General features: G+C 64.2%; 2 protein-coding genes across 6 annotated transcripts in view; one reads left to right on the top strand and one right to left on the bottom strand.

Annotated features, from left to right (window-relative positions):
- Positions 1-1,852: 1,852 nt before the first annotated feature.
- FUZ (fuzzy planar cell polarity protein) lies at positions 1,853-6,607 on the top strand. 4 transcript variants are annotated; one of them, XM_058280641.2, is made up of 11 exons: positions 1,853-2,368; positions 2,627-2,748; positions 3,008-3,092; positions 3,304-3,372; positions 3,566-3,670; positions 4,360-4,557; positions 4,641-4,736; positions 4,943-5,049; positions 5,122-5,186; positions 5,265-5,339; positions 6,113-6,607. In XM_058280641.2, the coding sequence occupies exons 1-11, from the start codon at positions 2,258-2,260 to the stop codon at positions 6,355-6,357; spliced, it is 1,278 nt and encodes a 425-aa protein (XP_058136624.1). In that variant the 5' UTR covers positions 1,853-2,257; the 3' UTR covers positions 6,358-6,607. The 4 variants fall into 4 exon arrangements, with proteins under 4 accessions (XP_058136624.1, XP_058136626.1, XP_058136625.1 ...); XM_058280642.2 differs by having other exon boundaries at positions 1,856-2,368; positions 6,131-6,607; XM_071209394.1 differs by lacking the exon at positions 1,853-2,368 and adding an exon at positions 2,400-2,444.
- Positions 6,390-12,837, bottom strand: part of AP2A1 (adaptor related protein complex 2 subunit alpha 1) — a 31,117-nt gene continuing 24,669 nt past the window's right edge. Inside the window, exons 9-24 of one of the 2 annotated variants that reach the window (XM_058280639.2) lie at positions 12,522-12,690; positions 12,274-12,411; positions 11,595-11,777; positions 11,036-11,133; positions 10,432-10,663; positions 10,174-10,341; positions 9,932-10,095; positions 9,555-9,620; positions 9,173-9,229; positions 8,988-9,070; positions 8,797-8,885; positions 7,758-7,882; positions 7,552-7,668; positions 7,401-7,470; positions 7,081-7,215; positions 6,390-6,816 (exon numbers count right to left, since the gene is read on the bottom strand). In XM_058280639.2, the coding sequence (XP_058136622.1) occupies positions 6,739-6,816; positions 7,081-7,215; positions 7,401-7,470; positions 7,552-7,668; positions 7,758-7,882; positions 8,797-8,885; positions 8,988-9,070; positions 9,173-9,229; positions 9,555-9,620; positions 9,932-10,095; positions 10,174-10,341; positions 10,432-10,663; positions 11,036-11,133; positions 11,595-11,777; positions 12,274-12,411; positions 12,522-12,690 (1,972 nt within the window). In that variant the 3' untranslated portion in view covers positions 6,390-6,738. The remainder of the gene's footprint in view (positions 6,817-7,080; positions 7,216-7,400; positions 7,471-7,551; positions 7,669-7,757; positions 7,883-8,796; positions 8,886-8,987; positions 9,071-9,172; positions 9,230-9,554; positions 9,621-9,931; positions 10,096-10,173; positions 10,342-10,431; positions 10,664-11,035; positions 11,134-11,594; positions 11,778-12,273; positions 12,412-12,521; positions 12,691-12,837) is intronic. The other variant, XM_058280640.2, reaches the window with a different exon arrangement.

Raw genomic sequence — 12,837 nt, 5'->3', positions numbered from 1 at the left:
TCCCAGTGCTGCTGACAAGAATGTAAGTGGACACAGAAGAACACACAGTGAAGGACACAGAGAGTAGACAACCAGGAGGGGGGAAGGGGAGAGAAATAAATAAAAAATAAATCTTGAAAAACTAAAAATAAAAATAAAGTAGGGAAACGGACTTGGCCCAGTGGAGAGGGCGTCTGTCTACCACATGGGAGGTCCATGGTTCAAACCCTGGGCCTCCTGACAGGTGTGCAGCTGGCCCATGCATAGTGCTGATGTGCACAAGGAGTGCCGTGCCACGCAGGGGTGTCCCCCATGTAGGGGAACCCCATGCGCAAGGAGTGCGCCCCGTAAGAAGAGCCGCCCAGTGAGAAAGAAAGTGCGGCCTGCCCAGGAATGGTGCCTCATACATGGAGAGTTGACGCAGCAAGATGACGCAACAAAAAGAAACACAGATTCCCGGTGCCACTGACAACAGAAGCAGACAAAAACAAGAACACGTAGCAAATGGACACAGAGAACAGACAACTGGGGGGAAGGGGAAGGGGAGAGAAATAAATAAAATAAATCTTAAAAAAAAAAAAAAGCTAAAACACCGGACAACTCTAGCAGACTAGTTTGAAGGGAGTTTAAGAGAGTTAAGCTGGTACATGTTCTTTGTATTGTTTGAAAGAGGGTTTAAGATTTTGTGTACTTTAGGCTTTGCAGTTAAATGTGAATGGTACAATTTCAAGAATAATCTCTAGAAAAAGAAAAATAACATGTAAAACTTCCAAATGAAAAAAGTGAAAATATAGAGTGAGGAAAAAATCAGAAATAAAATATTCAATCCATTAAAAGGCAAATAAGGAGAAAAGGAAATGGCAGGAAAACAAGAAATATAAAAGTAATATGATAAAAATAAGTCCAGATATTATCAAGTCTTGAGAAATATAAGTGGATTAAACAAACAAAAAAATCATGAAACTTTTTGTTTATTTGTTGTTCTCTGCTTTTGTTTTTCCCACTAGAGATTTGCTGTAATTTTTCATGCAGGGTAAATGTCTTAATTTTTTTCTTATCAGCTATAAGAAATCAGATCCAGAAGGCTGGCAAAACATGTTTTAAAAGAAACATATGCTTTAAAAATGATTATATAATTTGTAACACATTTTGAGAGCAATTGTTCTCACAAAAAAGAAATTATCTGATTAAATTGATTACTCAGGACGATTTACCTCATCACTTTACCTTAAGTGCACACAAGAAAGAACCTAATGTAGTTCAATTTGGAATTGGATAAATTGATTTTGTTACACTCATAAAATAGATGATAAAAATCCATTTAAAAAAGATGATACACTGGTTGGTGAAAAAAAAATTACTTTGAAAACTTTTGTACAAGGACCATCTTTGTGAAAACAGGTATAAAGAATCTGCGTTGAACTATTAACTTTTTTATTTTAGGGAAAGGATTTGAGTATTTTCACATTTCCATATGATAACGCCGCCATGTGTAAACGTATTAAAAAGATGATGCATTATTGTTGTGATTCTGGAAAATAATTGCCTCCTTTTCTAGTAACAAAGCCACCATCTTATTTGGTGGTTACTTGGCAACGCTCGCCAGACCAAACCACCGTCAGGAATGACGGGGATGGTCTTTCCTCGATTGGAACCGGAATCTCCTTAAGGAAGTCAGAGCGCTGACTTCGATATGGGCCATCTTTGAGCAGGGCATTGCTGTTTACAGCTTTAGAATGGAAAAAGAGTCTGAATGGTAGTTGCTAGGCAACGCCTAGGCACTGTCGCCATCTTTGAGCCGGGCACAGTGTTTACCTCCAAGAACCGAACGCCAGTCTGCAGTAGTTTCTAGGCAACGGCTTGGCTCCGCCGCCATCTATGAGCCGGACAGAGCTGTTTGCCAATTCAGAGCATAAATCTTTCTAGTCTACATAACGGTTGCTAGGCCATGTTTCGAGCCGGGTTCTTTCTTCTCCTTGTTAACTAAGTGAAGCCAAACCACCTCAAGGAAAGTTCCAGGATTTGCAAGCGCAACAAGACGCCATCTTTTTTAAGGGCACTCCGACTTCCGCCTGTGGCGGAAGAGAACGAGACGTCTTTCAGGGGAGCCTCCAGCTTGGGGACTGACGGTCTGTTTGAATTGGATGAAGAAGGCGGGAACTGACTCTTCTCCCAATGAGCTCCGCACTCATCGGAAGCCGACCTTCTGTGACGACCGGCATGCTCCAAGGCGGGCACTGACCGTCCTCACGTGGAGGAGACCTGGGCGAGATTCCGAATGGGGGAGGAGGGGGCGGGCGGCACCGTGCACCTGCTGTGCCTGGCGGCCACCAGCGGGGTCCCTCTGTTCTGCCGGAGCAGCCGCGGCGGCGTCCCTGCCCGCCAGCAGGTGGGGCCCTGGACGCCGGGATCTCCGGCATCTAATCGGAGCTCGTTAGGTGTTTGGACTCCAGGACCCGATGGAAGTAGGCCCTGGAGAAGTTTCAGGGTTGACTTTACAGGGTCGGGGGAACAATGGACCAAAAATTCTTGGTTACTCCAAGAGGAGGTGCCAGGGGATGTAGAGGGAGGACGGAACTGGGGGGCCTGGGCACTTGGGTCCCAGCGAGGAGGGGCGCCTATCTAAACGTCCCCACCCTGTCCCCAGCTCCCGTTCTCCGTCATCGGCTCTCTCAACGGCGTCCACATGTTCGGGCAGAATCTGGAGGTGCAGCTGAGCTCAGCGAGGACGGAGGACACGACCGTGGTGTGGAAAATCTTCCATGAAAGGTCCCCAGCCAGGGCCTGGGGTGACGGCCCCTCTTGAAGTTGACGCCTGAGGGCCTTCCCGGCTCCCAGGGCCTGCTGTTTATTTAGCTGTGGCATCTCTGGTTACCCACCCTGATGCCAGATTTCCCCTGTCAGAGAGGCAGGTGGGGCTGGGGGAGGACAGAGCGCGCGTTCCCGGATCAAGGGGCAGCCCCTACTACCCTGAACACCCTGTTTCCTGTGTCTGGACTCATTCTCCTCCTCACCTTCCTGTTCACAGCATCACCCTCATTGTTCTGTCATCTGAGGAGGGCACCTCAGAGCTGAGGTTGCAGAGGCTACTCCAGATGGTGTTTGGGGCCATGGTGAGACTCCCCAGCCCTTTCCCCCCCATCCCAGTGATCCGAGCCCTCAACTTCTCCACGCCCCCACCCCAGCCCGTGGGGTGGCCCCTCAGACCCAGGAGTCCAGGTCCCCAATCCCTCCCGCCTCAGACCCAGGAGTCCACGGCCCCAGCTCCCTTTTCTCTCAGAATCAGCTGTCCAGGGCCCCTCCTGTCCTCTGTGGTTTTTCTAGGTTCTTATCGTGGGACTTGAGGAATTGACCAATATCCGCAACGTAGAGAGACTGAAGAAGGAGTTGAGGGTGAGGTTACCGGACAGGAAGAAGGGGAGTGAGGACGCCGAGATGGACACCTGGGATCTGCCATTCCCAGCAGGCCCTGGGGCAGCCTGACCCTGTGGGCTCTGGGGGCTCCGTGGGTGTCTGACCCTGGGGTGGGGCAAGTTTTCTGAGGCCGAGGCTGCAGATCCGGGGTCCCCCCTTCTCCCTCTGCTAGGCCAGTTACTGCCTCATCGACAGCTTCCTGGGAGACTCAGAGCTCATCGGGGACCTGACCCAGTGCGTGGACTGCGTGGTTCCTCCGGACGGGACCCTCCTGCAGGTACTGGGGATGCCTGGGGACGCGGCACCCATCCCTGCAGCCCTGACACTGTCCTCATCCTCCTCGCATCCTCTGAGCTTCCAGTCTGTCCCCTTCACTTCAACTGTCACTTGTCCCTAGAGGGGTCTTGCTGTCCCTCCCCAACTCTCCCTTGGCACTCATGGCCCCAGGACAAGGTCGCAGCCCCTCAGTCTGGCGGTCCAGGCCCGTGCAGTCTGACGCCGCCCATCGGCCAAGTCCACAGTCCACCCTCGCTCCACTGCCTCGCGGTTCTCACAAATCCTCAAAACCTCCCAGCTTCCCGAGCTCTGCGCATGCTGTCCCTTCTGCCTGGTGAGGCTGTGGTCCAGCCCTCCTTCAGCACTGCTCCTGCTGGGTCACCACCTCCCAGCTGTGCCGCTTCACCTCTCTGCGCTGCAGGAGGGGCTGATTGTGCCGGCTGGGTACAGAGGAAGGCTTACTAAGGGGCAGCAGCTGCTGCTGTGATGGGGAGCCTGTGGATATGCTGGGCAGCAGGCCTGCCACCATCTCCTCTCCCCGCGGGCGTCGGGGACGCTGCCTGCATGTCCCATGTGAAGGGACGCAGGCCGGGGGAGGGGGAGACGCAGGACAAGGGCCGCTCCCAAGCTCTGGACTGCACGCCTTCCCCCCTGGGAAGTCACCGCCGCCCCTGCCCGCCCCTCCCGCAGGAAGCCCTGTCGGGGTTCGCCGAGGCCGCCGGCACCGCGTTCGGCAGCCTGGTGGTGTCGGGCCGGGTGGTGGCGGCCACCGAGGGCTGGTGGCGGCTGGGGATGCCCGAGGCCGTGCTGCTGCCCTGGCTGGTGGGCTTGCTGCCGCCGCAGGCCGCTCGCGACTACCCGCTGTACCTGCCGCACGGGAGCCCCGCGGTGAGCGGCGGGGGCGGGGGCGGGCGGGCCGGGGCGGGGCCGGGGGCGGAGCTCCAGCCAGCCCCGCCCCGCTCCCGCCGCAGGTCCCGCACCGGCTCCTGACCCTGACGCTGCTGCCCGGCCTGGAGCTGTGCCTGCTCTGCGGGCCGCGCCCGCCCCTCGGCCAGCTGGAGCCGCAGGCGAGTCCGCGCCACGTCCCGCGCTTCCCCGTCGCCCCCGCGAAACCCAGCGCTTGTCCCGGCCCCGCCCACATCCTTTAGGCCCCGCCCCCGGGGCCTCCTCCGGCCCCAACTCGCTGGGGCCCCGCCCTCTCGGGGCCCGCCCCTCCCGCGCCCCGCCCCATCCCTTCGCCAGCCCCGCCCCAGGCCACGCCCCCGCCCCGCAGCTCCTGGAGCGCTGGTGGGAGCCGCTGCTGGATCCCCTGCGGGCCTGCCTGCCGCTGGCACCTCGGGCGCTGCCCGCCGGCTTCCCCCTGCACGCGGACGTCCTCGGGTAGGCTCGGCTGGGGGAGAGGGTCGGGGCCCTCATTCCCTCCTCCGCGCCCATGACGCCCCCTGCCCACAGGTTGCTGCTCCTCCACCTGGAGCTGAGACGCTGCCTCTTCACCGTGGAGCCTTCGGGAGACAAAGGTGGCGGCGGACGCGGGCGGGCGGGCGGGGCGGGGCCGGGCAGGGGCTGCCCCTCACCCGCCTCTCCTCCCACCCCAGAGCCTTCCCCTGAGCAACGCCGGCGCCTCCTCCGCAACTTCTACACCCTGGTCACGGGCACGCACTTCCCCCCAGGTCAGCGGGGTGGGGGTGCGCAGTGGCCCCACTTCCCAGGCAGGGCCGCTGAAGCCCCGGGGCCCAGGGGATGGGAGCAAGAGCTGGGGTTGGAGAAGAGGGAGGGACAGCCCAGTAAGCCCCCCTGGAGTTCTCGGGAAGGGAAGGAGGGCTGAGCTCGGCAGACCTGGAGGATGCCGCAAGTTCACCCTGAGACCTCCGAATCGGTGACCCAGGGCTTTCCCTGCGAGGCGGCAGCGTTGCACGGAGGAGACTGAGGCTCACTAGGAAGTGGCAGGCCACCGCTCAAGCCCCCCTGCCCGGTGCCCTTAGCCACTTGCTCTCTGCTGAAAGCTCACGCTCGCGCTGAGTTGGGGGCTCCCCGAGGCCCAGGTCAGGGAGAACTGTAGGCACCGAGAGCCCCAGCTGCTCCTGCCACTCTCCCGGACACGGACCCAGAGACAAAGACAGGGACCCAGGACGTGGCTACCATCCTGGAGTGGGGAGAGCTCCACCTCCGAGGGGGACCCCCACTGCCCACCCCGTTTCCCGTCTGTCCAGTGGGGACCGTGCCTCAGGATGGCCCCGGCTCCCGCGTGACAGACAGCACAGTGCCTGGCGGGTGGCGAGCTGCACGTAGGCCTTTGACTTTCACCACTCGGGACCCCGTGGGCCCCAGGCTGGGTGGGAAGAGGGATCTGACAAGGAAACCGGAGGCCTTCCACAGCCTGCGAGAGGCCACGGACGGGCTGTGGCTTCCTCAGGGTCATGACCCTGCTGGCCGGTGGCCTCAGCCCACCCCGTCTCCCCAGAACCAGCGCCGCCAGAGGAGAAGGTGGAGGAGGTGGCCCCGAAGGCCCTGCTGCCGCGAGCCTGCTACCTGGTGTTGGGACCCGAGGAGCCGGGTGCGGGCTGGCGGCTGGTGGCCCTGCAGTCGGGGCCCCGGCGGCTGCTGCTGCTGCTGTCCCCCCAGAGTCCCAGCCACGCGCTGCGGGGCCTGGCGACCCGCACCCTGCATGCGCTCACCCCGCTCCTCTGACCCCCTGCAGACGGTGGACACAGACTCGGGGCCACTAGCATCTCTCTGTTTATTCGCTCACAATAATACACGGCCCCGGGTGGGGAGGGGGCAGGAGGGGCAACGGCGGGGCGGGGGTGGGAGGGGAGGAGGCTGCTTCCCTGGCCCCTCTCCCCTCTGTGCTTGGGGGGGAGAGGGAGGGAGGGGTCCCCCTGACCCCCCAGAATGTAAACAGCAGCAGATGAACAAAATAAAAATACAAAAGGCTGGAGGAAGGTCCCAGGCACCCCCCCACCCCTGGGGTCTTCCCTGTCACCAGTGAGGCCGCCTTGCCACCTGATCCACCAAAGCTGCCGCAGTCCTCGGGCTGCCAGGCGCTGGCCACGGGGCAGAGTCCAGGGCTCAGAACTGCTGCGCCAGCAGCTCGCACAGGTGACGGGAGACGGGCTCCTTGCTGGTGCGCAGGGTCAGCCGGTACATCTGTGGGACGTGGGGAGCCTCAGCGGGGCAGGCCAAGCAAGGGGGTCAGGAGCCCGCGAGGGGCATACGGGCGAGATGGAGGAGAGGAGGCGAGGAGGGAGAAAGTGCGAAGGGCCAGAGGAGACAGAGGATGGGAGGCAGGACAGAAGAGACCGAGGGAACAGGGAGGAGAAAATGATGAAGGCCATGGAGGGGCAGGGGGGGAGGGATATGGGGGAGGCGCAGCGGGCAGCGGGCAGCGGGCAGGGCGCGGCCGCCGCTCACCTGGGCCTGGGCGTTGGGCTCCAGCCGCAGCAGGCAGCCCACCTGCAGGCCTTTGGTCTGGATGATTCCAGCCCCCACGAAGTTCTCGGGGTTGGGGTCCACGTTGTCCAGGAGGGCAGAGCCAAACCCCAGCAGCTGGGGAGCGAGAGGCAGCAGAGGGCCAGGCCTCTGATGAGCCCCCAGAGAGGGCAGAGGGCCCCCAGAACCCTCGGGCATGGCCCGTTCCACAAAGGGCAATCTGGGCACTGCCAGGGTAAGCCATGGCCCCCTCGTCCCAGCTAGGGCGACGGCGCGGCCCCGACCCCCACCCCCAGCCTCACCTTGGCCTTGGTGACCTCCGCGTCCATGGGGTGGTTGGCTTTGAAGATTTTCTGTGCTTCCTGTTGGGGGCTGGGGGCCGGGGAGGTGCAGGTCAGGGGCCTGCTGGTCAGCCCGGCCCCCCCGCAGGTGCCCGCCCGGGCCCCCCCTCACAGGCTCAGCTGCTTCCAGCGCTGGAAGAAGTCCTGGGCCGCCATCTCCGTGGGCTGGAAGAACTTGTTGATGGTCACCGGGAGCTTCAGGGTGAGGGACTGGGTGGTGCCCCCGTACCTGGGGGGAGGGGGGCATCAGGCCCTGCCCCCCGCCAGAGGTCCGCCCTCCCCACCCCCCACCCCCCACCCCGGCCCTGCCCTGCTCACCTGAAGCGCACGGCCAGGAGCGGGGGCGTCAGGAAGTCCCGCAGGCACTCGATGTTGAGCACCTGCTGCACCTGCGCCCCACCGTCCACCTGCGCCGCCACGCGCTTGGTCTGCACGGCCAGCTGTGCCCACCGTGGTCAAGGAAGCCAGAAACAAGACGTGGGGGGGGGGGCTGGCGGGAGGCCAAGGGTGCCCTGAACTTTCCCCACCTCCTCCTCCAAGGCTCCAAAGTCCCAACTATGAGACCCCTGGGCTGCACCCCAGCTAAGCCCCCGGACCTTCCTCGGGGCCGGCTCCCTGCGGAGTTCCGTCCCTCCCATGGGGGCCTCGGCGGGACCGCGAGCCGAGCTCTCGCCACTGCGTGACCGAGGCCGTGCTTGCGGCCCTTGGCCGCCTCTGTAAAATGGGCCTCACCATAGCAGCCCCGGGGTGCAGGGATGCCCGTCAGGGCCCGGCTCCTGCTCGGGACGCGGAAGTGGGGCTGGTCGGCACCCAGGCCTGCACCCCATCCACCCACCGGAGCTGGGCCCTGGGAGGTCCCTGGCCGTGCTGGATGAAGGACGAAGCCAGGAGCTGAAAGGGGCCTCGCAGTTTTGGGGTCCAGCCCCTCTAGATTGGAAGTGAGGCCTGGAGAACTGGGAGAGGGGCTCAATGCTGCTCCAGGGGCCTCACTCCATGCCGGAGGCCTTCCGGGGTTTTCCTACCACTCTGACCCTCAAAACAAGCCCACGAGGAGGAGGAGGGTCTGCAGGTGACAGAGGGAGGGCACCGAGGCAGTGGCATGGCCCGGGTCGCCCGGGGGGCACCGCTCAGCGTCCAGACGCAGGGTCTGCCCGTGGGGCAGGACGGATCATGGGTGTGGGGCCAACAGGAGGAAAACACGGGAGCAGGTGGCGCTCCAAGGGCGCAGCCTCACCCAGGGGTGGGGAAAGAGGTCAGACGGAGCTGCTACGTCTCAGAGAAGCACCCACGTGCCCAAGCTCCCCCGGGAAGCGGGGCTGGCCCAGGGCGGACGGCCGGGCGAGCCCGAGGGGATATGGTTCTGGAGGTCTCCGGGGTGCACGACGGTGGGCGAGAAGCTCTGGAACTGCACCGAGGTCTTGTTGCCGTAGAAGAGATACATGCGGCCTGTGGGGAGGGCAGCAGCTTGACCTGGCCCCGCTGGCCCCACCCCAGCCTCTGCTAGAGCCCAGGCCCCCCTGCCCCAGCCCTCAGCCCGCCCCGACGCACCCAGATTCTGCCTGAACTCTGACTTGACTCCGATCTGCAGCAGCTGGTTTTCAAACAGGACCCCGTTGTTCTTGCACACAAACCTGGGGGTGGCGGGGGGTCAGGGCGATAGGGGCGTCTGTTGGGGCCCAGGCTCGGGCCCCCACGTGTTCCTACTCCCCTCCGCCGCCTCTTCTGGGACTCACTTATTCAGCAGTTCATCGGCTTCCGGGATGGGCGGGCCGATGTCCTCAGGACCTGGGCTGGAAGCACGGAAAAGAGGGAGATGGGAAGGGGCTTGGGGAGCCAGGGGGACAGTTCTAGAGCCGATGGGTGGGAGACAGCAGGTCCTCAAGCCTAGAACCCACCAACCCCGCCACCGCGAGGAACCTCAGAGAAGGCCCGAATCAGACCCGCCCTTGCCTCTCCTGGGCACGAGACCCTGACGCGTGTCCCCCTGGGCACTGCTGGTGTCACTGTCTGTGTCCCTGCCTCTGCTGCTCAGCAGGAAGCCCGGACAGGAGCTCCCAGTCCCCTGACCCTCCCGGGGGACACGGGTCTGCCGCCCAGCCCCTGCCCACCCCTTACTCAGCAGCTGGAGCGGGGTCGGCCAGGAAAGCCATGGGGCTCTCAGGGGCAGGCGGCTCCAGCTCGCTGGGCCGTCCAATCCCAGAGCAGACAAAAGAAGATAGGCGTGGCAGGCAGCCAATCCCAGAGAGGCAGCGCGGGGGACCAAGAGAGAGAGAAAGAGAGAGAGGAAGGAAGGAAGGAGAGAAGGAAGAGCAGGCTCAGAACGGTGACTGATGGGAAAGGACCAAAAAGGGTGGCCAGAGGGAGAGAGGAGGCCTGGGGCAGCCGGCAGCCGGGGCTGACCAGCACCAGGGACAGGGAGAGGGGAGCGAGCTGGAAGAGGGTGGGGCTCGGGGGAAGGGGCGCCCCTCGAGCGGCCGGGCCGCGGGCGGTACCTGAGGAAGGCCTCCTCGGCGGTGGGCCCCAGGCTGGGCTGCGCAGCGAGGCCGTCCGAGAAGACGTCCACCAGGAGGTTCCCCGCGCTCGCGGGGGCCGGGGGCGCCGCGGGGGGAGGAGCTGCCCGCAGCCCCAGGAGGTCGGCAGAGGGCGAGGGCGTCGACTGCAGAAGGCGCAGGTGAGCGGAGGAAAGGGCCGCCCCGGCCGCAGCCCGCGGGGGCGCCGCTGCCCTGGGACTCACCACGGTGCTGGGGGTGGGCTCCACGCCCCCGTTGATGTCGTTGCTGCTGGCGTCCCTGCGGCCGTCGTCCAGCGCGCTGCCGGCCCCCGGCCCCTTCTTGCGCTTCAGCTTGGCCAGGATGGAGGACTCGCGCTCCGGGAAGGGCGGCATCTCCTCCAGCACCGTGGCCTGGCGAGGGGCAGGGAGGCCCGGTCAAGGGGAGGCCTGGGGCCCGTGGGCGCCAGGCGGGGGGGCGGGGGCAGGGCCGCGGGCTCTGACCAGGACGTCCGTGCTGGCCACGGAGCTGAGCGTGAGGTACTCGACGGCGCGCTGCTGCAGCTCCACGTCGGCGTTGCGGAGCTGGGAGCCGGCCCGCAGCACGCCCTGGATGGTGGCCTTGGTCTCGGGGAAGAGGTTGATGAACTTGATGTAGGTGGACAGCAGCAGAGCCCTGGTGGCCACACTGCACAGGTGGAACTTGGAGTGCAGCAGGGAGAACTGGACCGGCGGGCTGCGGGGCAGAGGGCGGAGGGCAGAGGGCAGGCCAGCCCGGCCCCCAGCCCCTCGCGAGGTGTGGCTCCCTCTGCCTCCCAGCTGGGACTGGTGGTGGGCCCTTCCCAGGACCCCGGGGCATGGCCCGAGCCCCTGCCCTGCCCGCTTGGGGGCGTATCTCCCTCAGTTCCAGCGCCACGGCAGCCTCAGTAACTCGTTGTCCCAGAGGTTTCTGGGAGTGAGGTTCTTTCTACTTGGTAGGTAGGTGATTGAGGAGCTGAGGAGATGTCTAAGAACCCCATTAACACTGGCCCTGAAGACCTGGAGGTCCCCAAAGCTCCAGACACCTCAGACGTCTGTGGGTCCACCCTTCACCCGGAGGCTTCCTCACCTGGAACGGGGGTCCCCAGCAATCAGGTTCCCGAACTCGCCGAGGATGTAGCCGCCCACCTTCACCATGTTCTCGTGGCAGGCCGGCGCCTGGAGCGCCTGCGGCGGGAGGAAGGGGCTCTGAGCCTGTGGCGGGGGCCGGGCCAGGCCCCGAGAGCAGCAGCCCACGGGAACCCACAAGTCGGTGGTGGAAGCAGGCTACAGATGGGAAACTGAGGCCTGGGGTAGGTGACTGGTCCCAGCCCAGGCATATGGGTAAACGGGCAGAGCGAGGGCCCATGATCCCAGCGGGCACTGGGCCCCCTTTCCTGGGGCAGAGGGAATGGGAAACTACCCCGAACTGGAGGTTGGCAACGCACTGGGTACCTCACGGCCCCCGTCAGGCCCATGGGGTGATGGTCCCCGTGTCCCTTGGGTGGCCCTGGGGACAGAGGCAGCCCGCTGAGGCCACGCGGCTGCAGAGGGCGAAGCAGGCCGGTGCCCGGGCCTGCCTGGCCCCACGGCCCAGCAGTGCGTGCTCTGCCTTGATGCCCGTCCGGGGGTCAGGGCAGGGCGCTGACCTCAAAGACGGTCTTGGCGGCGTAGCCCTGCACGTCGTCGCGGTTGGTGACGATCTGGAGCACGCGGTACCACACCTCCTCACTCACGTAGTCGCCCGCGATGCGGATGAGGTTGAGGATGGTGTCCACGTACCAGCTGTAGTCCACGGCGTACTTCTCTGCCAGGATGGCCACCTTCAAGACCTGCCGACGGCGAGGACAGGCATGTGTGCGGGCCCACGGCGGGGTCAGCATGTGGACGGCTTCTAGGGACCCAGGGGCTCCGGGCCCCTGCCTCCCCCCTCGGACCCAGGGGCTCCGGACCCCTGCCTCCCCCCTCGGACCCAGGGGCTCCCGGCCCCTGCCTCCCCCCTCGGACCCAGGGGCTCCCGGCCCCTGCCTCCCCCCTCGGACCCAGGGGCTCCCGGCCCCTGCCTCCCCCCTCGGACCCAGGGGCTCCCGGCCCCTGCCTCCCCCCTCGGACCCAGGGGCTCCCGGCCCCTGCCTCCCCCCTCGGACCCAGGGGCTCCCGGCCCCTGCCTCCCCCCTCGGACCCAGGGGCTCCGGGCCCCTGCCTCCCCTCTCGGACCTAGGGGATCCGGGCCCCTGCCTCCCCCCTCGGACCTAGGGGATCCGGGCCCCTGCCTCCCCCCTCGGACCCAGGGGCTCCGGGCCCCTCTCCCGCCACGTGGGGACTCACAATCTCTTCGCGGATGGCGTAGTCAGCCGTCTCCAGGTACCTCAGCATCTCCGACACGATCTGCTTGGCATTGCTCCGGTCGCACATGGCGTAGAGGAGGTCGGCCGCCCGCTGCCGCACGCTGACGTCGCGCTCGGTCTGGGGGCGAGCAGAGCAGGGCTCGGCCGTGTTCTGGGCTCCCTGTGGGCCGGGTGGGGGCCGGGTGGGGGCCGGGTGTGGCCCCGAGCGGGCGTCCCCGGGGGCCTCACCTTGAGGGCGTTGATGACGGTGTCGATGTGGGTCTTGACGGCCTCGTGGGAGAACTCGGAGCTGGCCAGCGCGCACATGCTCTCCAGGGCCAGGTAGCGCAGGTTGGTCTCGCGGTGCTGCAGGAACTGGCCCAGCTGGTTGCAGGCGCGCACCAGCAGGTTGGGCTCGCTGGGGGCGGCGAGAGGGCGGGCGGGGGCGGGGGCACGAGGGCGTCGGCGGCTCGTCCGGCTCCCGTGGCCCCGGGTCCCGCCCCTGTCCCTCCTCCCTCTGACCGGTGTCCTGGGCCAGCCCTTCTCTCCCGCCCGGACGCCAGGC

Source organism: Dasypus novemcinctus, chromosome 18, assembly GCF_030445035.2.
Source record: "Dasypus novemcinctus isolate mDasNov1 chromosome 18, mDasNov1.1.hap2, whole genome shotgun sequence".
Taxonomy (NCBI): Eukaryota; Metazoa; Chordata; class Mammalia; order Cingulata; family Dasypodidae; genus Dasypus; species Dasypus novemcinctus.
This window is presented reverse-complemented; position numbering and strand designations above follow the sequence as displayed.